This window comes from Triturus cristatus, chromosome 7 (genome assembly GCF_964204655.1).
Source record: "Triturus cristatus chromosome 7, aTriCri1.1, whole genome shotgun sequence".
Taxonomy (NCBI): domain Eukaryota; kingdom Metazoa; phylum Chordata; class Amphibia; order Caudata; family Salamandridae; genus Triturus; species Triturus cristatus.
The window spans coordinates 333530289-333552894 of record NC_140590.1 but is presented as its reverse complement, the minus strand read 5'-3'; the positions used below and the strand labels follow the sequence as shown (position 1 = coordinate 333552894).

At 43.5% G+C, this 22606-nt stretch overlaps 1 protein-coding gene across 2 annotated transcripts in view; it reads left to right on the top strand.

Annotated features, from left to right (window-relative positions):
* Positions 1-22606, top strand: part of LMTK3 (lemur tyrosine kinase 3) — a 196895-nt gene that overhangs the window by 3648 nt on the left and 170641 nt on the right. Inside the window, exons 2-3 of one of the 2 annotated variants that reach the window (XM_085616455.1) lie at positions 4717-4843; positions 20932-21065. In XM_085616455.1, the coding sequence (XP_085472581.1) occupies positions 4756-4843; positions 20932-21065 (222 nt within the window). In that variant the 5' untranslated portion in view covers positions 4717-4755. Of the gene's footprint in view, positions 1-4713; positions 4844-20931; positions 21066-22606 lie in introns of both variants that reach the window. The other variant, XM_085616454.1, reaches the window with a different exon arrangement.

Here is a 22606-nt window from a genome sequence, read left to right as displayed (position 1 = left end):
AGACGGAGGTCATTGAGTTTGGCCAGGGGCGACCCCTGTGGAATGATTCCTGGTGGCCAATGAGAGCAGGAGAATGTCCCAGCCCTGTCTCTAAGGTTAGAAACCTTGGAGTTATTTTTGATTGCCAACTAAATTTCTCCGCCCAGGTAAATAATCTTACCTCTTCCTGTTTCTTTTTAATCAAAACTTTGAAAAAGATCTTTCCTTTCATTGAGAAGGAATTACAAAAGACAGTGGTACTGGCTCTCCTACTATCTAAGATGGATTACTGCAATGGCTTGCTGCTGGGGATTAACAAACTCCAGATGAGTAGGTTGCAGTCATTGCAGAATGCCACCGCAAGGTTACTCTTAAATATACCGAGAGGTCAACCAACTTCTGCTGGAATCAGAGCTCCCCATTGGCTTCCCATTCAGCAACGAGTGGATTTTAAGGCCTTGTGTCTGGTCCACAAATCATTCTATGGTGGGAGTGCTGAAGATATTCAAAAAATGTTTAGGCCCTATATCCCAGTCCGCTCATTAAGATCCAGCACGTTGGGTCTTCTCCACATTGATAGGATTAGGAGAGTACGATGGGGTGGAAGAACCTTTTCTAACTGTGCAGCGAAGCTGTGGAATAAACTGCCAACAGCCATGCGATTTCAGTCAAATAGACAATCCTTCAGGAAAGAACTAAAGACCTGGCTGTTCGCCTTAACCTAGGCTTGTGATATAGGCTGCAATACTTCCATTTACACCAGCGCCAAGACGCCTCGGCATTCGAGCGCCTAAACAATATATATCCTATCCTATCCTATCCTATGCGTGTGTTAGTGTCTGTGTTTGCCCATATCTTTATGTATGTTTCTGTGTATGTGAGAGAGAGAATTAGCACTGGTCTGTAGTCTTTGTCTCTGTATGAGTACATGTTGTGTCTGTAGGTTTGTATGAGTGTACTGATGTTTCTTTGTGTGGGTGTCTTAGTGTCTATGTGTGAAGTCCTGTTGACTCTACCTCTGCCTCTGCATCGTCGACATGTAATAGTCTCCACCAGACCGAGATGCCTAAGTGGCAGAACCTTCTCTGTGTGTATGTATATCAGTAGCGGCTGCTATGGGGCAGTAGCGGTAGAGAGGGGAAGGGTGAAAAAAAATGAAATATCCACTTACTTGCCAGCCGTCATCTCTCCTCTGTCCGACGCAGGAAAAAGGAACAACATAGGCTTCCAGACTCCCCTATCCAATCATGACGCTGCTGTGACCAGCATGACAGCAGCTTTTTGATTGGTTTGAACATCGTGGTTCGGCGCTAAGACAGGGAGTGAGAGGCTGTGCATGTTCTCCACCCAAGCTGTGCAAAACAGCCAGGTAGAAAGCAGGCTAAGTGTGCATGACTGTTTGGCCGGTCCGAGGCAGCCATCCAACCCATCAAGCACAATTAGGAAGTGTCCATCTCTCCTCCCCCTGCTCTGTGGGCAGCCCCGCCCACCCCGCACCTACAGAGCCGGTACGGAAAAATAAAATGATAACATATTGCTATTATCATTTTATGTTTCCTGTCGGGCAACCCTCCTCCGCCTTAGTGAAGGAGCTGCCGCTGTGTGACTGCATATGTGTGGAATCTAACCATTCCATGACCCACCCATGGTTCACAAAATTGCGAGAGGTGCCCTTCTAATCCAAGAGCTTCCTCAGTATGACATGGCCACCCCCTGCTCATGGCAGAACCCTCTCTGTGGGCAGATTTACTAAGATTTTGCATCTGTTTTGCATTACTTTTGAGGCCCAGCCCTGATGCAAAATAATTTTTATTTTTTACTTAGCCATGCAGACCAATTTGCGTGGCTTTGCATGGTTTAGTAAACACGAAGTATCGCAAGACATTGCAAAGTGCTGCCATGCATTCCTTTGCATTGGCAAGCCTTTCAGTGGGTGGTGCATGAGCGCTCCTATGCATCCACCCATGGATTTTGGCGCATTACCAGATTTATCATTATTGGTAAAACTGGGAATGTGTCAAAATGCTATGCCTCCCTAGCGAGGCGTAACAAGGAGAAATATCTTTATTTTACTCCTTATTTTCTCTTTCCACATGTGCTGCATTTTGCAGCACTCAAAGAAAGAGGAAAACACAGTTAAGGATTGTTTTAGTGCAAGACGGTGTTCCTTCCTGTGCAAAAACAATTCTGCTTGCACAAGGGTGAATGCATTGGCATTAATCAGCACGCAGTGCGCCAGCACTAGGAGACAGCAGAAATTCAACATATCTTAGTTGCATTTCTGTTGGCTTCATTTTACGCAACGCAGTGCAGCGAGATGCCTTGCTGCGTTGTATTACGTGAAATTTAAGTACATCTGCCCCTACATATGTCTACTGTATGTGTGTGGAGTCTAACATATGCATGCCCCACCTGTGCCTTCTCAGCAGGTCCTGGACACCACATGCTCCTGGCCGAAACATCTCTGTATGTGTGTATTATATGTGCGTGGAGTCACAGTCCTTCTGGCCTTCTAGCAGAGCCTCTCTGTATGCATGTGTGTATTGCATGTGTGTGGCATTACACAGACCCATGCCCCATCTGGGCTTCCTTACAGGGCCTGGCCACTACCTGCTTCTGGCAGAAACATCTCTGTATGTATGTATTGTATGTGCATGGAGTCACAGTCCTGGCTTTCTAGCAAAAGCCTCTCTATGATCATGGTGTGGAGTCACAGATCCATGCCCCATCTGTGCTTCCTCACCAGGGTCTGGCCACTTACCTGCTCCCGAGGCTGGCAGAAACATCTCTGTATGTATGTATTGTATGTGCATGGAGTCACAGTCCTGGCTTTCTAGCAAAAGCCTCTCTATGATCATGGTGTGGAGTCACAGATCCATGCCCCATCCGTGCTTCCTCACCAGGGCCTGGCCACTTACCTGCTCCCGAGGCTGGCAGAAACATCTCTGTATGTGTGTATTGTATGTGCGTGAAGTCACAGTCCTTCTGGCGGAAGCCTCTCTGTATGCATGTGTGTAGTCCACGTGTGTGGAGTCACAGATCCATGCCCCATCCGTGCTTCCTCACCAGGGCCTGGCCACTTACCTGCTCCCGAGGCTGGCAGAAACATCTCTGTATGTGTGTATTGTATGTGCGTGAAGTCACAGTCCTTCTGGCGGAAGCCTCTCTGTATGCATGTGTGTAGTCCACGTGTGTGGAGTCACAGATCCATGCCCCATCCGTGCTTCCTCACCAGGGCCTGGCTACTACCTGCTCCCGAGGCTGGTGCCCGAAGGCTCCCACTCGCCAGCCCCAGCTCTGCACGTGTGTGCCTTGCTGCCTTCATCTGTGTATATCCTGGCTCGCGACCCGAGCATATCTGCTTCCTCAGCAGGGCTGACCTCCCGCTGAACCCGACGTAAGATGCTCAGGTTGTATTCTCGGCTGTTGTGTCTATGTGTGCCGTTGTGTATCCGGTTCTACTCACCCATGACCCGCCCGTGCTTCCTCCGCGGCATCAAGGCCCGATCTCCCCTGAAACCCGAGGATGGCGCTGTACAATGATAAGATGCATAAGAGGTTGACTCAGCCGTGTGTGTGCGCGTGAGTATCCCCGCTCTGTGCTGATGTGTGCATACATTCTCACAGCTTCTTAGGCTGTCTGTCTTTTCTGAGCAGGGCATCATTCTCCCTCTCAAAACCCTGGAGCCAGCGCTGTAAGGTGCTCACGCGTCAGCCAATCTTCTCTGCGCGTGCCCTCCCCTCTGAATGTCTTTATTGATGTGTATCCATTCTCACAGGCCCTGAGCCTGTTTTTGCTGTCTGAGCGGGGCCTGAACCCTTCAAAACAAGGAAGGCGGGGCCTTAGGTGCTGGGGTGGCAGCTGCGGGCGGGTGTGTGTGCTGGGTCGGCTAGGTGTGCGTGCTTTTATACTGATGTATATCCATTGCCGCAGGCCCTGAGCCTGTGTGTCCGTCCTAAGCAGGGCCTGATCTCGCCTGGATACCTAAGGGTGGCGCCCTAAGACGCGCAGGAGGCCGCCTCGGCCGGGTGTGTCCGTGTGCCCTGGTGTGTATCTGGTCACACGTCATGAGCCTCGTTGTGCCTGCTGAGCAGCGGCCTCCACCGGATCCGTGAGGCTTGCTCCCTAAGATGCATAGATGACAGCCCGACTGTGTGTGTATGTATGTGTGTTGTTGAGGTGTGTGGTGTTCATATATGTGTGCCCAGAGCCGGCCTTCGCTAAAACGGGGCCCTGGGCAGAGAGAAATGCTGCCCCCCCCCCCCCTGCTGATGGTAGTGAATTAAACGAGGCAACAGGGGGTCCCTTTGTTTACTCTGGTCAGCGCATGGATGAGCAGAGACTGGCCCCTGAACACAAGCAGCCCCGGACCTCCCCAGCTCACCCAATTCACCCATCCGTAGCTCCCTCACAGGAGTGATGGTTTTCTTGATGTGTGCCAGTAGGGGTGAGAGGCTGAAGGGAGAGAAAGGAAGAGGGTGAAAGGGGCATTAAAAACATCACCCGCCCTATGATAACGAAATACTAAAACCATTCTAACCTAGCAAGTCAGACAGAAACGAGCAGGCCGGTACAAGGACAGGGACCTGGGATGCCACTGAACTCTGAGGCTGGGACCCAGGAGGGCCAGGGAGCAGCCCCACTGTGTGTGTGCGGCGTGCGCGTGCGCGTGTGTGTATCTGTATTTATGTGCTTCTATTCACCCCATGCTGAACCTCTCCGTGCTTTCTCAGCAGGGCCTGATCTCCCCGTAACCTCGAGGCTGGCGCCCTAAGATGCTCAGGTGGCAGTCCCTGCTCTGCGTGCTCTTTTCCATGTCGTATTTTAACCCCGAGAAGGCCTTGGCAGCGCCTGCTGAGAACGGTGAGTATGTGCCTGGGACTCTGTATGCATTTTGCTCGTGACCTTGCACATGAGATCACAGATAGAAGTCATACCTGCCAACTTAAATAACAATTTCATTGCGTGAGGAGGGGCGGGGCCTTGAAAGGGGCGAGGCCTCGTGCCAAGAAGTACCTATGAGGCACTTTTGAACCCCCCCTCTGTCCCCCTCCCAAGCCCCCTCCACCCCCCAAAAAAATTGCTTGCTGAGGCTGGTGCTGAGTTTCCCGAGTGTTTTCTGACCCCTTAATGGGCGTCGGCAGTTCAAAGCCTGAGAAAACGAGCTGGAAAAACACTAATTACAGTGGTTTTCAGTCGTTTTCCCTGCCACAGAGTGATATCGGCTCCTCACCGGAGGCCGTGTGATGGGAGCTGATATCGTGTGTCACACGGTGGTATCGTATTAGGGAGGAGTTCCATAAGTGCTTGTGATAGTCTCTGAAGAAGACGCAAGTCACCAAATCCAGAATTTCAGATTCCCCTTATCCGTTTTGTTCACATCACTCTAGGCAGTCTCCCTGAAGCAAGACTGTCCGTTCCCAGTAGTGTGCCTAATTTGGCCATCCGTCCCGTTTCTGGCTAGCATTAATTTGATGTCTTCAAAATTCATAATATCCAGTTCCTACAAAGGGTCAATACCACATGCTATGCCACAGTAGAAAGCCGTGTAAATAAAGTAGCTCTCTCACTGGATATTCTGTCAAAGAATCTATTGGGAATGATCATTACTTGATACAGTTTAAAAAAACAGTGGCCTCGTTTGCCTGTAGACCAGATTCTTAGGTGAGTCTTTTAAGCGTAATAAATCATGTGTCATTTTCGTTACAGTATCACTGTTATTTTATGATTACATTATTACCAATATGTGTCAAACCCTGTTGTCTAAGCAAATGCTTTGCTCTTAGAACACCTAATACGAGAGTTCCATAATCCCTCTATTTCGGTAACTGGTCATGCGTTATGGGTCCAATGAAAAGCTCACTTGAAGCGGTCAACAAAGAATTTTAACAGGATCGGTGCAGCTAGGCGGTTATTAAAGTTGTGATCTGTCCATATTGGGCTCAAGACAACCCACGTCAGAGTACTGCATGACAGTACACTATATCTTTCCCCTAAACTAGAGTGTCTGCCTCCCTCTATTCAGGAGATATGAAAACCCCAGCACACCCTTTCCTTCAGGTGGCTTCGGTGGCACAAGCTATGATGTACCTTACACGGTACACAGATGGGCCTGGAACTGCTGTGCCCTATTCCACCTCTCAGGTAAACCAGAGGTATCAGACATACTGTTGGACAGTTCATACTATAGCAGTAAAATTGTCAGTTTGGACAACATAAACGTCAAAACGTTGTGAGAATGACTCCACGCTCACCATTATGATATGTTAACCCTTATCCTGTCTAGCTCATAGTGCCTCTTCTGGACCGCTAATCCCTACAAGGTACCGGAGGGCATGTGCAACCTCAGAACATGACAACTCTAACTCCCCAAGGAAATCATAGAAACAGATGAGACTCTTTAATTAGTAACTCATGCAGGCCCAAAGAGACACAAGAAGTTCTTGAATTGGCATTTGAATTAGTTATTGAAGCATTATGATTCTTGTGTAAAATGTGTGCGCTGCAATGATTAATAGAAGAAACAGAACAGAGTAATCAGCATTACTAGAATCATAAAAAAGATGAATACTTCAGCCATCGTGCTGTTACATTGATTATAAGCATGCATTTATGGTTTCAATCTTTTCATTGAAGGTCATGCCAGAGTAATGTTTACATCGTTATATGCATCAACATTGACACAGTTAGTAAAATAATTGGCAGCATTCAACTGTTAGGGGGAAGAGAAAATGAGAAACATCTCAACCAACATAAGGAAAAGGGGAAAGACGAGAGACAACGGAAACAGGAGTAGCACATTCCCACACCAAGCCTTCCCTCCTCCCAACCCCAAAGTCCAGATCACCTTTGCTAAATGATTTAGACATAGTTGATTTACCTCATATGCATACATATATCTACTCATGTGGTGATGGCAGCTTCTGGTAAACGTAAAAGTCTTATATATTTCGGGCAAGTGAGTTCTTTGAAATCGTGCGTTAGGACAACCAATAAGGACGCCAAAGTTTCCCAAAGTTGTCACCTTGATTTGCGAGTGCCATGGATATTCTTTCCATGCCCATAATGAACCATGCCCTGTGAAGCCAAATTGTATGCGTGGGGAGTTGTGGTGGTTACCAAAAAGGGGGGAATTAGAGGTTTCTAGAGGTTAGGTTCACCCTCCATCTTGTACGTAAATCAAAAAAGAACCTGAATGAACAGGTAAAAGAACCTAACCTGGGGGTGCCGGAAAAACAATTGGATTCCGCTAATCACCCAAATAGAGAAGAAAGGGGCAATACTTTTCCTTTCTTGAGTCCCCTCACTCACCAGGGTTTCCCCACGGTGACATGCTTCATCTTTGGGGTCCTCTCAGTCCTCTACGGGCTGAGGCGTGCTGCAACTTGCGAATTTACGTAGGAGCACTTAAAACAGATTATGTGTAGTGCAAGTGTAGTGAAATGGAGTGGGACAAAGTGATTTAAAATAATCAACTAGTGGGCCAAATATATTTTATTCTTGCTCCTAGCTAATTGGTTAAAAAACGGGGTAATATGCTAAAGGCCCTAACTATAATGGATAGGTGTACCTAGCATATGGTCAACTAGTTTCGAGCTTCCCCAGCTCTTCTTCAGGACTACACCGGGACAAGCCCAGTGTACAAAACCACTCCTAGTAGACCTAAATAAGGTGAAGACAGTGAGACGCTGCAACTAATAGGCATGCGTTAGAATTAATACATACGTAAGTATACGTCTGGAGATATCTGTAGGGTATAAGAACACATATATTAAAGGATCAAAGACAGTCAATATGCAAAGTCGATAGAGTCATTGGTGATCACACTATACACCAGTCTATAGTACACTCTGTTTTCTAATGTGCCGCTATGTGGATATTCAAAAAGGCGTTAAATAAATGCTCCATGCAGGCGTTGTGCTACAAGGTGAGTAAAACGTCTTATGAATGCATATATTTTACATTAAAAAAAAATCATGCGTCTGACACAACATATAACACATACAAGACTAACAAAATGCACGACATTACATACATGTTTAGAAGCAACAATATGCCTCATGGTCAACGGAGGGGGTGTGGAGATCTCGTACACCTAGAAGGATGATATATCAGGTCGTTAATAGGCTTGATCGTTATTAGGATGGGCTCCGTATCTTTTTGCAAGCCATCGGAAGGAAGGAAAACGGAGTTAGGGTAAAAAGGTAAAGAGTACGACCTCCGTAATACTGGAGGGCGTGCAGGACTTCCCCACGGGGCTGTTGACTTACTTGTACGTTGAAAACCACACTCTGGCACACCTACTAGCGTCCAAGCCTCCCGGACCGCATACTACTTGGTTACGGGCGAGGTGTCTGATATCTGTTGGCATTTCCGCATAGAAAACAAGGAAGGACTTAGCGGTGGAGGACCTTGTCTGTGGTGGCCATATTGAAACGGGAAACACTTATGAGTGTGGGCAGAAGACTCATAGGTCGTTGGGCAATGTCATTGGTTATAAGACAATATTGTGAAAATTAAAATGAGAAAGAATGGGAGATAGTAAAACCAAATTTCGGTCAATGGGCCATGCGCGCTAAATGTCAAAAGATCTGACGAAAAATGCGGCCATGATGGATCAGGGTAAAGCCGGATCGGAGGTACTGTAGGCATTGGAATAGTAAATTCTTCGGCAGTGTGATCCTCTGCAATAACTCTAAAGTTAGAGTGGGAAAACTGTGTAAAGGTAAAAATCCATCGCCCTATTGCGTGGTGGAACAAAAATTATTCCAGGAATGGGTTTATAAACGATGTAAGGAAAAAAACGATGTAAGAAAAAAACTTATCAATAAAGTTACATGATTCAGGAAATGAAAAAAATGAAAAAAATAAAAATAGGAAATGGTAAGGATGATAAAAATTGTCTATTGCAACCCTAATTTGTGGTGAAATGTCCCCATGGTATGTCATCATTGAGCCCATTGATGTCGGACCGTAACTGAAAAACCCAACGTTGTTCCTTTTCATGTAGTTTTCTTTCAAAATTGGGGTGGTTCTCCACATGTTCAATGATCACCCAGCTGAAGTCATTAGGTGTGTGTTTTTGTTCAAGGAAATGCGTGGTCATTTTTGTATTGTTTCGTTTACACCTAAAATTGCTTCGGTGTTCTGTCATTCTTGTGTTCACTTTTCTTGTGGTCATCCCCACATAATGAAGGTTGCATATGCAGGTGATAAGGTATATCACACCTGTCGTATTGCAATTAGTGAATGATCGGAGGTTCCATGTTATGCCATTGTTACAAGTGATAGTTTTGGTTACACTGGTTAGGTGACATACGCTACAGTTACCACATGGGTGATGGCCCTCTGGTAATGGGTGGAGCAAGCGTACAGGTCCGACAGTCTTTGCAGGGTTAGGCCTGGTGTGTACCAGATAGTTTTTCAAGTTTTTTGCTTTCCTGTGACTGAACATAGGTTTTTCTAAATTCAGACCACCACTATTTAGGATACGCCAATTTTATTAAATTATTTTTGTTACTTGGTGTGAAGCGATGTTGAAAGTAGTGATACAGATTTGTCTTTTGTGGTTCTTTTCTGTATCCTCAGGTTTGTGTTCAAGGAGGGCTTCCCTGTTGTTGTTGTTGTTGGATGCTCTTTTCTGTGCTTTAGACACTAAATGTTGTGGGTATTGTCGTTGGATGAGTTTCTGTGAGAGGTCCTTTGCTTGGATGTTGTAATCATGCCGTGTGGTGCAGTTGCGTCTTAGGCGCAAAAATTGTCCAAATGGAAGGTTGTCTTTTAAACTTCTTGGGTGAAAGCTATCATAAACTAGGAGGCGGTTTCTTGCCGTAGGCTTGAAATGTGTAGTGGTGATCAGTAGACCTTCCTGTGCTGTTATATTAAGGTCAAGAAAAAACAAATTTGACCTACTCATAGTGTAGGTAAATTTAAAAAAAGGGTCTTGTTGGTTTAGCCAAATTAGGAACAACTCAAAACCCGCCTCGTCTCCCCAGATCAAAAACACATCATCAATGTATCTTTTCCATAATTTTATCTGGTCGATGTGCGGATTATTGTCATGGAGGATCTTGTGTTTCTCTAGATGGTGTACACAGAGCCCTGCTACGTTCGGCGCAACGGTACTTCCCATGCTGGTACCGTGCGTTTGTTTATACAGGGAGTTATTGAATTGAAAGAAATTTTCAGTCAGGGCCAGGCGACAACACTCAAGGACCACATGTCTGGGTGTGTGGTATTCCCAATTGTTTAGAAAGAGTACTTCCTCCAGGATGTCTAGCGTCTCCTTGTGTGGTAAACTCGTGTATAGGCTCTCCACGTCCAAACTGATAAGTATGCTAGTTCTGGGATCGAATTCCAGATTCTGAATCAAGCATAGGACAGCTTTCGTGTCCTGTAGGTACGTTTCTGTGGCTTGGACCAATGGTCGCAAGAAAGCGTCTGCAAATTTAGACAAAGGTTCCAAAATTGAACCTATCCCTGATACTATAGGTCTGCCGGGGGGCGTCACCATAGATTTATGTATTTTAGGGATGGTGTAGAAGTAAGGAATTACGGGTTTCTTGTTTTCCAAAAAATCTGCTTCCTTCTTGCTTATCCAATCATTGATCAGAGATTCCTCAACCAAGTTTCCGATCTCTATCCTTAGACGTTCTGTGGGATCATTTGGTATAGGCAAATAGTTTCTAGCATCAGCCAACAGTCGAAGACATTCTGTCTGGTAGTCAAGTGTGTTTTGTAAGGCTATTGCTCCACCTTTATTAGCTGGTTTTATGGTGAGATTTTTATCATTTGAAAGCTCATGGATGGCCTCTTGTTCGATTTTGCTAGTGTTGTGAAAGACCCTTATAGATTTCGGATCCATTTCAGTGATTTCCTTCATTACAGCTTTCTCAAAAGCTAGTAGCTCAATGGGAAGGGTATTAGGTGGGGGTGTGAAGTTGGATTTTTTGTGTAATCCGGTGTCCGTCCTAGTGGTAATGTTGGGTTCTTTGTCTCTGAAATAGACTGCCAATTTGATCCTACGAATAAACTCTTTCAATTCGCAGATCAATTTGTATTTGTCCAATGTTGCTGTTGGAACAAAACCTAGTCCTTTATCCAATACATTTTTTTGGATCGGTGTAAGAGTGAGATTGGATAGATTGACTACTAGGCTTGGTTGCTGCTCGTTGAGGGCATGTTCGGAGGGTCCATACTCCGTGTGTGGCTCCTCACCGTTTCCAGGGGTTGGGCCCATTGTACTTGTTGTCCTCGTCTGTTTTTTCCTCTTAGGGGGGTCCTTCCTCTCCCTAAAAAAGACTGACTCTGTTCCTGGTTCTGAGATTCCTCCCAATAGGGATAGGGTTGTGGTGGATATGGTTGATGAAATGGTGGTGGTCCATAGAAAAACTGAGGGGGAGGAGCGTATGGTGGAATGTTTTGATATGGGGACCAACCGAATCTTGGTCCGCCCCTGTTTCTTGAACGTCCCCCTCTTGGTCGTCTGTTCCTGTTAGTAGGGTTATAATTATTACCTGGATCAGAAAAATCTGAGCCAGTGTCAGAGCCATCGCTGTCCGTGTTATAACCTGGATTGCGATTCGTTGGAATATAGTCCTCCTTAGTGTAAGGATACATTTTTTCTTGCGAGAAATTTTTTTGGTCTTTTTTTAGTTTTATGTATTTTGCGTCTTTCAAGCCAATCTCAAATTCCGTCATGGTTTTATTGAGTTCTTCCAGTCGCTTTTTTAATTCTGCTGTACTCTGGTAAGTTTTCAGACGAATTTCTAGATCATGGATGCCAATTTTCATCTCCTCTGATAGACGTGTAGCTGTTTTTATGATTAGCACCAACCAATCTCTGGTACAGTGCCAGGATATCAATGACCAATCCTTCTTAAAAAGTTTATCATGTTGAAAAATGAAGGGTTCATTTCTGACTATCAGACCCCGTGGCGCAATGTTGGCCCTTACATACTCGGTCATCATGATTCCGTGTATTAAAGTGTTTATCTGTTCACGTTTGAGTTCTGTTAACTCATCCCAGCATTGGCTGTCTTCGTTGGTATCCCTGGTACTGGTCCCAGCCAGGGGAAGCATGGATGCTATAATTCTATCTACCTCATCTTGTGAGTAGGTGAGACCTGTTACTTCAGTCATAGTGGTCTAAGGATGTGTGTAGTGAAATGTCAGACAAAGATTTAATTACAAATAGGTTTCCCTCAGCTGCGCGCTGTAGATAGTGGTTACCAAAAAGGGGGGAATTAGAGGTTTCTAGAGGTTAGGTTCACCCTCCATCTTGTACGTAAATCAAAAAAGAACCTGAATGAACAGGTAAAAGAACCAAACCTGGGGGTGCCGGAAAAACAATTGGATTCCGCTAATCACCCAAATAGAGAAGAAAGGGGCAATACTTTTCCTTTCTTGAGTCCCCTCACTCACCAGGGTTTCCCCACGGTGACATGCTTCATCTTTGGGGTCCTCTCAGTCCTCTACGGGCTGAGGCGTGCTGCAACTTGCGAATTTACGTAGGAGCACTTAAAACAGATTATGTGTAGTGCAAGTGTAGTGAAATGGAGTGGGACAAAGTGATTTAAAATAATCAACTAGTGGGACAAATATATTTTATTCTTGCTCCTAGCTAATTGGTTAAAAAACGGGGTAATATGCTAAAGGCCCTAACTATAATGGATAGGTGTACCTAGCATATGGTCAACTAGTTTCGAGCTTCCCCAGCTCTTCTTCAGGACTGCACCGGGACCAGCCCAGTGTACAAAACCACTCCTAGTAGACCTAAATAAGGTGAAGACAGTGAGACGCTGCAACTAATAGGCATGCGTTAGAATTAATACATACGTAAGTATACGTCTGGAGATATCTGTAGGGTATAAGAACACATATATTAAAGGATCAAAGACAGTCAATATGCAAAGTCGATAGAGTCATTGGTGATCACACTATACACCAGTCTATAGTACACTCTGTTTTCTAATGTGCCGCTATGTGGATATTCAAAAAGGCGTTAAATAAATGCTCCATGCAGGCGTTGTGCTACAAGGTGAGTAAAACGTCTTATGAATGCATATATTTTAAATAAATAAAAAAATCATGCGTCTGACACAACATATAACACATACAAGACTTACAAAATGCACGACATTACATACATGTTTAGAAGCAACAATATGCCTCATGGTCAACGGAGGGGGTGTGGAGATCTCGTACACCTAGAAGGATGATATATCAGGTCGTTAATAGGCTTGATCGTTATTAGGATGGGCTCCGTATCTTTTTGCAAGCCATCGGAAGGAAGGAAAACGGAGTTAGGGTAAAAAGGTAAAGAGTACGACCTCCGTAATACTGGAGGGCGTGCAGGACTTCCCCACGGGGCTGTTGACTTACTTGTACGTTGAAAACCACACTCTGGCACACCTACTAGCGTCCAAGCCTCCCGGACCGCATACTACTTGGTTACGGGCGAGGTGTCTGATATCTGTTGGCATTTCCGCATAGAAAACAAGGAAGGACTTAGCGGTGGAGGACCTTGTCTGTGGTGGCCATATTGAAACGGGAAACACTTATGAGTGTGGGCAGAAGACTCATAGGTCGTTGGGCAATGTCATTGGTTATAAGACAATATTGTGAAAATTAAAATGAGAAAGAATGGGAGATAGTAAAACCAAATTTCGGTCAATGGGCCATGCGCGCCAAATGTCAAAAGATATGACGAAAAATGCGGCCATGATGGATCAGGGTAAAGCCGGATCGGAGGTACTGTATGCATTGGAACAGTAAATTCTTCGGCAGTGTGATCCTCTGCAATAACTCTAAAGTTAGAGTGGGAAAACTGTGTAAAGGTAAAAATCCATCGCCCTATTGCGTGGTGGAACAAAAATTATTCCAGGAATGGGTTTATAAACGATGTAAGGAAAAAAATGATATAAGAAAAAAACTTATCAATAAAGTTACATGATTCAGGAAATGAAAAAAATGAAAAAAATAAAAATAGGAAATGGTAAGGATGATAAAAATTGTCTATTGCAACTCTAATTTGTGGTGAAATGTCCCCATGGTATGTCATCATTGAGCCCATTGATGTCGGACCGTAACTTAAAAACCCAACGTTGTTCCTTTTCATGTAGTTTTCTTTCAAAATTGGGGTGGTTCTCCACATGTTCAATGATCACCCAGCTGAAGTCATTAGGTGTGTGTTTTTGTTCAAGGAAATGCGTGGTCATTTTTGTATTGTTTCGTTTACACCAAAAAATTGCTTCGGTGTTCTGTCATTCTTGTGTTCACTTTTCTTGTGGTCATCCCCACATAATGAAGGTTGCATATGCAGGTGATAAGGTATATCACAGCTGTCGTATTGCAATTAGTGAATGATCGGAGGTTCCATGTTATGCCATTGTTACAAGTGATAGTTTTGGTTACACTGGTTAGGTGACATACGCTACAGTTACCACATGGGTGATGGCCCTCTGGTAATGGGTGGAGCAAGCGTACAGGTCCGACAGTCTTTGCAGGGTTAGGCCTGGTGTGTACCAGATAGTTTTTCAAGTTTTTTGCTTTCCTGTGACTGAACATAGGTTTTTCTAAATTCAGACCACCACTATTTAGGATACGCCAATGTTTTATTATTATTTTTGTTACTTGGTCTGAAGCGATGTTGAAAGTAGTGATACAGATTTGTGTTAGAATGTGTCGCTGCTCCTAGCGCAAGGCCGATTTGTCTGCCACGTTTAGATTTAAAGGGATAGGTTAGAGGGTTGGGTAGTCCTAGTCAAACATAAGCCGGGAATCTAGGTATCTCTGTCTTGAGATGGGTGTCCATCTCATCTGGTAATTGTGTCCAGTACGGCTGGAGTCGGTACATTTGATGTAGCCTGGCGGGTGTGAGGTAGCAGTACGTGGTGATTTTAACTAATGTTTCCTTGAGGGAGGTATTACTGGCGGTGTGTTGGGCTCTATGGTGTATGTCGCTCCATTCTTTCCCAGTTAGCTGCCTCCCTAATCCTGCTCCCTTTTATGTTGCCCAGCATTGTAGACATGTTTGTGAGTTTGTATTAGGAACTTGTAGATCCCCGAAATTAGATGTTTGTAGTGCAGGAAATAAGCCAGTGTTCATATGCCGTGTGAGGTCTCTGTATGAATGGTTTATTGCTAGGGTGTAGGAGCCAGTGGTGTAGTTGAAGGTAGTGCAATCATTCTGATTCTTGTAGGTTAAAATTGTCACGTAGTTGTTGGAATTATATCACTCAGGCTTTATCTAATATATGTCCCATGGCCTGACATTTGGTGAATGCTTTGAAGTCTTGGCCAGGTGTGAAATCTGGGTTATCAAATAGCGGGGTCAATGGTGAGGGGAAAAAGATGAGTCCATGTTTGGTGCTTGTTTGGTCCCATGCTTCCATGCTTACTCGTGTGATTGGGGAAAGATAGAGGTTTTGGGGTCTATTTGGTTTCTTGAGGAAGGGGACCTTCCACAGATATGTACCTGCAACTGGTCTGTCTTGGAAGAGCCAGTGTTTCCCTGACTCTGGTTGGTACCACTCCACTAAGTATCGGATCTGCGTTGCTTGGTAGTAGTTTTGGAGGTCAGGGATACCTAGGCAAAAGCATACATTTATACTCCTACCTAGTGCTTCCTAACATTAGGTGGTGCAAATCGTCCAGAATGCCCATGCCCTAGGGTGATCTAATTTCCTAGTTACCTGTGGGTATGTTTCACCTAGGAGCCCGGTCTTGTGCAGAGTAGACCATCATCCTTCTCAGGAAGCTAAATAGGATTCAGCTGGGCTGGAATTCCGGCATGGGGCGACCTCAGCAGTGACAGCGAAATGCTACTCTGTCTAAAGAAAGGATTGTTGTTGTTTATATAATAAACTTCACACGTACTACCATACTGGAGTCCCAGTCAGGCCGCTATTATTGGTTCTACCCTTGCAGGGTTGTCCCCAAGTGGACAACAACAAACATCAACATTTTCCGAAGTGAAATGAAGCCTGGTACAGAATGTTCAACGCCCTGATGCCTAAGAAGAAGTGTAAATGTAAGCAAAACCATTTCAGAGATCCTATATGTGCGCGCATGGAGGTGTGTGTCAAGAGTCAACGTTTAAGAAAGATGTCAACTTTCAACGCAACATGTAAAATGGAGATGTTCCTCGCCTGATGCCTATGTAACCATATAACAATACTGCATAGAATGAGAAGAGACAGTTCATCTTAATCAGGAAACGTCAGTCCAGTGTGTTTTTATGTTTTTGATGCTGGAGAAGGGTGCCATATGTGCTGGCTGGGCATGACTGGAAATGGCATGGATATAGTACAGCCGAAGGTTATTTTCATATTCTGGCTAATGCTCTGGATTTCTCTGAATGTTAAAGAGAAAATGTGCCCATGGTAGGCAATAGGTTTTGAGTTAGTTTTGCCATTTCCAAAGCGCTTTGATGAGGAATGAATGCACATGTACAAGTTCTGTATTTTGAAATGACATGAAGAATAGAAATTAAGAGAACTGCCTAGGAGAGGTTTAGCCCCATTGGATCTAAATCTGATTGCTGAGGTGCATGTATTCTTGTTATAAACCTACTCACACCTACTTAGACACCGTGACATGATCCAAACACCCATTTTTACCATTCTAAAAGCATACATTTCAAAAGACCCGAAGCAGCTATTCCCACCTTTAAAAAAAATACCAACACGTATGTGCTAATTACATCTTGCACACAAAGCGCCAATTAAAATTCTCGTTTATAAACACACAATCTACTGGGAATGGATATGTTACTCTTATTTTAGCCTACTGGGTGCAGGTGCCCTGTCCGTTCTAGCTGAACCTAGCTACATAAAAGTGCCCAATACTTTAATAAAGTAAACCTAAGTTGAGAAATGAATCAATTGGTGGAATTGGCTGGGACCAACGTTCCTCTTCATTCAGTAATTAGGTCAAAATATACAACAATCGACATGCATTATCTAGAAGGTTTTATTTCTAGTAGTTTTACAGATGAAATATTCAATTTGAAATAACTACTAAGCAGTTCTGTGAATATATAATTAAGACAGGTGACCAAGAAAAAGCAGGAATGTTTTAAGGCTGTACAGAAACTTTCCAGTCCCTAACTAGAAGGTATGAAAGAATACTATACATAAGATAAACTGCACCTAATAGTTGGAGACGACACCACAAACAGTGGCTCTCTCACTCTGTAAAAGGTACAAGATCAGTTATCATTAGTGTATAGATTCTAATGAATATTGCATTTTAAAAAGCTGTTTATGCCATACAATATAATGTAATGCAAATACCGGGCATGTTGATGGTCCTCATCTCCATAGCTATTGTAAAGATTTACATCCTAAGAAAATGGGAATCTCCAATGGCTCAGATGAATGAGGACACCATAAAAAAAAATATTGATCATGGTGAGTCGTGAACATCTGATTTACAGGATTAATGATCAAGGATATATATTTTTAAAGAAATTTAAGGGGTCACTTCCTGCCGCCACCATTTTGCAAGTACTGTTCAGGGACGTACTTACCCAAGCTTACCCATACTATAGGGGGCCCCTAAGCCCCTACTGATTTGAGTGTGAGGAGCCCATTCAGCATATCTTGCAGGGGGGCTCCTTCACATTTTGTTACATTACTGATACTATTGACAATATAGTTGTAATTGTATTATAGTCCACTTGCATATTCAATAATAGACTGACCTTGACAAACCCAACACATATTGGACTACTACGCAGTTGACTACATTCCCTCGTGCAGTGCTTGCTCTGCCTTGATACCTACTCACCAGTGAATCCTCTCCTACACTATTCATATTTTTTTTTTTTAAACAAACAAGATCTTTATTAGTATCGCGGGCCATACAACTCATCCACTGCCTACATCCCGTCGGGCCGGCAGGGCTAAAGTACCAGTGCTGGGTGGTATGTGGGAGGAGGTAGAATACACAGCAAGCCGCCTACAACCCCATGAGGGGCCGGCCGCGTCAGGGGGGGGGCAGCGGTCTCTCCTACACTATTCATATATGTTGATATTTGAAATTGGTACTGTTGAAAACTCTTGGCAATAGTCTATCCTATTCCTACTGTTGCCCTGTAGGCACTAAATGTTTTCAAACTCCTGACAGCCCTCTTCTGGTCTGCCCACACACTGTTTTATTTTTTTACTTGTTTAGGAGCCTGACGGCATCACATCTGCTATTAAACATTTGCTAAGGTGATAACTGACCCCACTGCTCTTTACACAGATGCACGGACACTTGTCCATTGTTTTCACTTACATGATATGGTTAATTAGCCAGTGTAATTCCAGTAAGGATCCCCCCACTGAAAGAAAGAAGTCAGAAACACAACTTCTTTAGGGTGACTAGATTGCTCCTCTGATGTCCATCTCAAGTTTCTTTGGGTCATAAACCTCCTCCATACCTCCATGCCATTATTTCCCAGCACTTTCACTATAGTCTCCGCCTTGACTATTTGGCACAATATTTTGATTTGATGATGTAATTATTCATATTTTGTATAATTGTACAGGACCTTGCAATGGTAGAGAGAGCCTTCATCTAATGCTGCTCATGTTACATTAATGTTTAGTACTGTAATTGTCCGACTGTCTATAAAAAGAACTGCTTATGCAAAGAATTATTCAGAAAAAAGACATTTAAAGTGAAAAGGATATTGCCCTTGTTGCGGCGAATACTTACTAGCCATTTCCAATCCCAGCCTAAAGACCTTCCAGCTCAGATACCCTGTCAAATGAAATGGAAATCTCCCGGTGCTAGTTTGTCTGTGCAGCATTCGATTTTTATGGCCCTATTTAGAGTTTGGTAGACAATATGCGACATCAAAATGTGACAAACATCTTGTCTGCGACATTACTAGTTTCAAAGGCTATCATGCACTTGTAATATGGCGGACAAAACATCTTACACGTTAGTGAAGAAGTATCCCGCTTGCCAAACTCTAAACAAAGCATTTCTTTGTTTGATATCTTCAGGCCCTAATTTACTAAAGATTGCACAGACACTTGCACAATTCAAAGGAATTTAGTGCTTCGCACAAGGGTATTTAAAATGATAAATTATTTATTAACTTTTGTAGCACATGATGCAGTGCCGGTCCCACTATCATTCTTGATATAAAAAGGTCTAAATCCAATGCTCTTGACACCTGCTCCCTGGAACGGAAAAACTTGCGAATAAAATAGTTTCTTCGTCAGCTGTCCTGTCAAGCAATCTATTAGGATTGATCACTGCTTAAGTTAATAGCCTGTGTGTCATTTTTTTACAGCCTCACATTTATGACAACATTCTTACCTATATTAATGAAACAATCTTATCTAAGAAAAACATTTGCAGATAGATTATTGAATACTAAAGTTCCATACTACCTCTTTTTCAGTAACTGATCATACATATACTATAACAAAATTATGTTTTTACTTATTGGCTAGACTATTATTATAGACCTCTTGAGTGACCTTTCTCTTGATCAACACAATTTAGTTATTGTGGGTAACATGTATGTTGGGCACAATCAAAATTACTTGCATTCCAAACTGCTAGAAGTTTGTGAAAGGGGAGACATTTAAATTATAGAAGAATTATAGAAGAAGTACTTAATAACAATATTGATGATGATGATAATGACGACTATGATGATAATAATAAATAATAGCAAATAATAATCTTAATAATAGTAATAATAATACCATCATAAACATAACTTGTTTTGTATAGCACCTCATCCCACACTTCTGCCATTTCTGAGTAGCATAAATATGACATGTTAATGTTACCCAATGTAATGATAATTGTAGTAGTGATAGTAGTAAGAGAAGGTGTACTCCCAAGTTACAGTGTGAAAAGCAGACTCGTATAGCTCTAATTAGTGTTTTAATCAGTAGTATGTAAGATAAGGCAAGATCTGATTATACGCATCACAAGGGTCTCCTGGCCATTCCTACTTCTATGGGAGGAGACTAGACGCCTCTTTTATAGTGTGACAACAGATGCATACATTTCCATGAATTTCATGCCTGTATGAGCAAAAAAAAAATATTTGTATGAGATTGGTAAATAATGTTCACACTTTCAAGAATCACAAATTGAACTAAAGCCACATGGTAAAGAACGGCTTATATAATCAACTGCGCAGTGCAAAGAGACTTCATAGTCTCAGATGTAAGGAATCCCTCTCTAAGTAATCCTAAAAGAGCCAATACTTCGTATTTCATACCCGTATTCTCTTTTATCCAGTTCCTCTTCCCATACTTCCACCGTACTTGAGATATAACAGTGTTGGCATGGCACTTGGTTATTCTTAGGGCCTCACTTGCCATTGGGTGGTAACAGATGCACCCCCGCTTCATTTAGAGCGCGGTGACTTTCATGACGGTGGAGTTGCCATTCCAACAGTACAGTGGCCAGACCTCCACATTCTATGTGAGGGTCTTAGTCAGGGTGATCTACTCCAATCAGTGTGTGGAATGTGTAAAGATGAATTCATTTCCGTTGCTCAGTGTATAGGTATTTTCTCACACCTTTAAACAATCAACAACTCTTGGCTAACAATTCTGTATCACCCTGTATGAAATGGTCATGCCCACAAATGGTCTGGAAGCTCTGGGCATACTCGGTACAGTGGGATGCCAGGTGTTGAAGTAATAAATGAGTTGAAAACTTAAAACCGCTTGATAAATGGGGGAAATCACATAGAAACTGACGTGGCTTGTTCTTAACACGACGTTTGTTTTAATGTTTTCGAGTAATTGCAGATAAATTAATCTAGCTTTGTATCGAATTTCTAGGTAAAGACATGTGAGAGGAAGTGACAGCTTACTCATCATGCGTGTAGATTTGACAAACTGACTGGAAATGTGCAATAAACCCTAATCCATAAACGCTTTATTGTATAAACATGGCTTTCCCCTTTCTCCTCTTTCAAGATGGCTCTTCCCAAGGGCGGGTGCCCCTTGCTCCACCCTATGCCGTGGTCCTGATTTCCTGCTCAGGCCTCCTGGCCTTTGTTTTTCTTCTCCTCACCTGCCTGTGCTGCAAAAGGGGAGATGTCGGCTTCAAGGTGAGTGAAGGGAGAGTTGGGAGTAGGCATGGGAATGGGTGCGATGGTCAGAGACAGCCCAACGTCAAGCATGAGGTGGTGTTAATAGAAGTGACAGAAAAAACAAGCATTGACAAAGCCAATTGGTCTCGGTAATGCCCAGAGCAATCGGTGTTGTCAATGTGAGAAACACACAGGTGAACAGTATGTGACTTAAATCAACGTTGGACAAAAAACGTCAGGAAATCTATTTTTAATCTGTAAGACTGTAAGGGCTCGAAAGCACTATGATTGCTAGTTGTAATAGCACGTCAGTTATAATGTAGCCATTTGTCTGCCTTAACATCGGTCCAAAGTGCTGCAGGCAAGCACCAGTGCACTCACCCTCAGCGACGAGACTCTGCAAGCGAGATCCTAAAATGAGTCAAGCTATGGCTGAAACGCGAGCATGGCCTAAAGCAGCATCTCGCTGTCAGCAACATAGAAGAGGGACAAACAGGCAACCTAAGGGCAGGTATGAGGGTGAAGGCGGAGGAGCATTTTTTCTTGTGCTCGGCGGTTCAGTTCTGTGGAAAACACTGAAACGAAGCACCAATCTGCACGAATATTGTAAACTGAGTTGATAATTTCGGTGTATCTTTTGTAACTGTCGATGGTGAACGGATATGACTGTGGTCTGTACCCTTCAGATGTGGCATGAGATGTTCTGCACTTTTGAAGGTGTACAGACCGCTTACTCTGCATATTGCTACACAGTGTTCCACGGCGTGTCCTCGTTGCATAAGCAACATATTAAATAACTAGAACGAGGCAAACCAACAATTCTGGATTTATTTACAATTAATAAACTAACACCAGTAGGTGAATAGGAGCATGTCATGTGGTGGACCATGTCTTCACATTAGCTTATGCACTGGCAAAGATGTTAGATTGAGCAAGATGGTCTTTAGGCACACAATAGATGAAGGACTTTGTGATGCTTCCTATATTATATAACAGCAGGGGGTGCAAGTTAGGTTATCGCCAACATCTTCTCATTACTGTAGGGGAGCATAAAATAATCTGTATGCGTGATAGGGCAAAATAGGAGTCAGATTTGGGAGTTCAGTTATCAGATAATCAGCAGAGTAAAGCATGCATTTAAAAAAAATAATTTGTTGTTAAATGGATACACATATTTACACAGGTACTACATAAACCCAAGCAAAATAACTAAGTATAGCACAATATTCGCTGTAGATATCCAAAAGATACATGTACGGATGCTTTTGTCCATGGTCCATGACATGTCCTGTGATTGCTGCATTTAGGAGCAAAGTGATTAACAAAATAGGGCAAATACGCAGAATGTTTCTATAGAGCCCGAACTTGACCTGAAGGCATCAGAGTTCTCTACATGAGCATCAGTTGCGTTACACAAGGACACATTAATGTTTTGTTTGGCATGGGGAGCATTTGTGACTTGCCCAGAATCACAGGATGTTGAGTGTCATCGCCAAGACTCGAACCTGGTTCCCCAGATTGAAGGTCGACCGCCCTAGACATTAGGCCACATCCTCTCC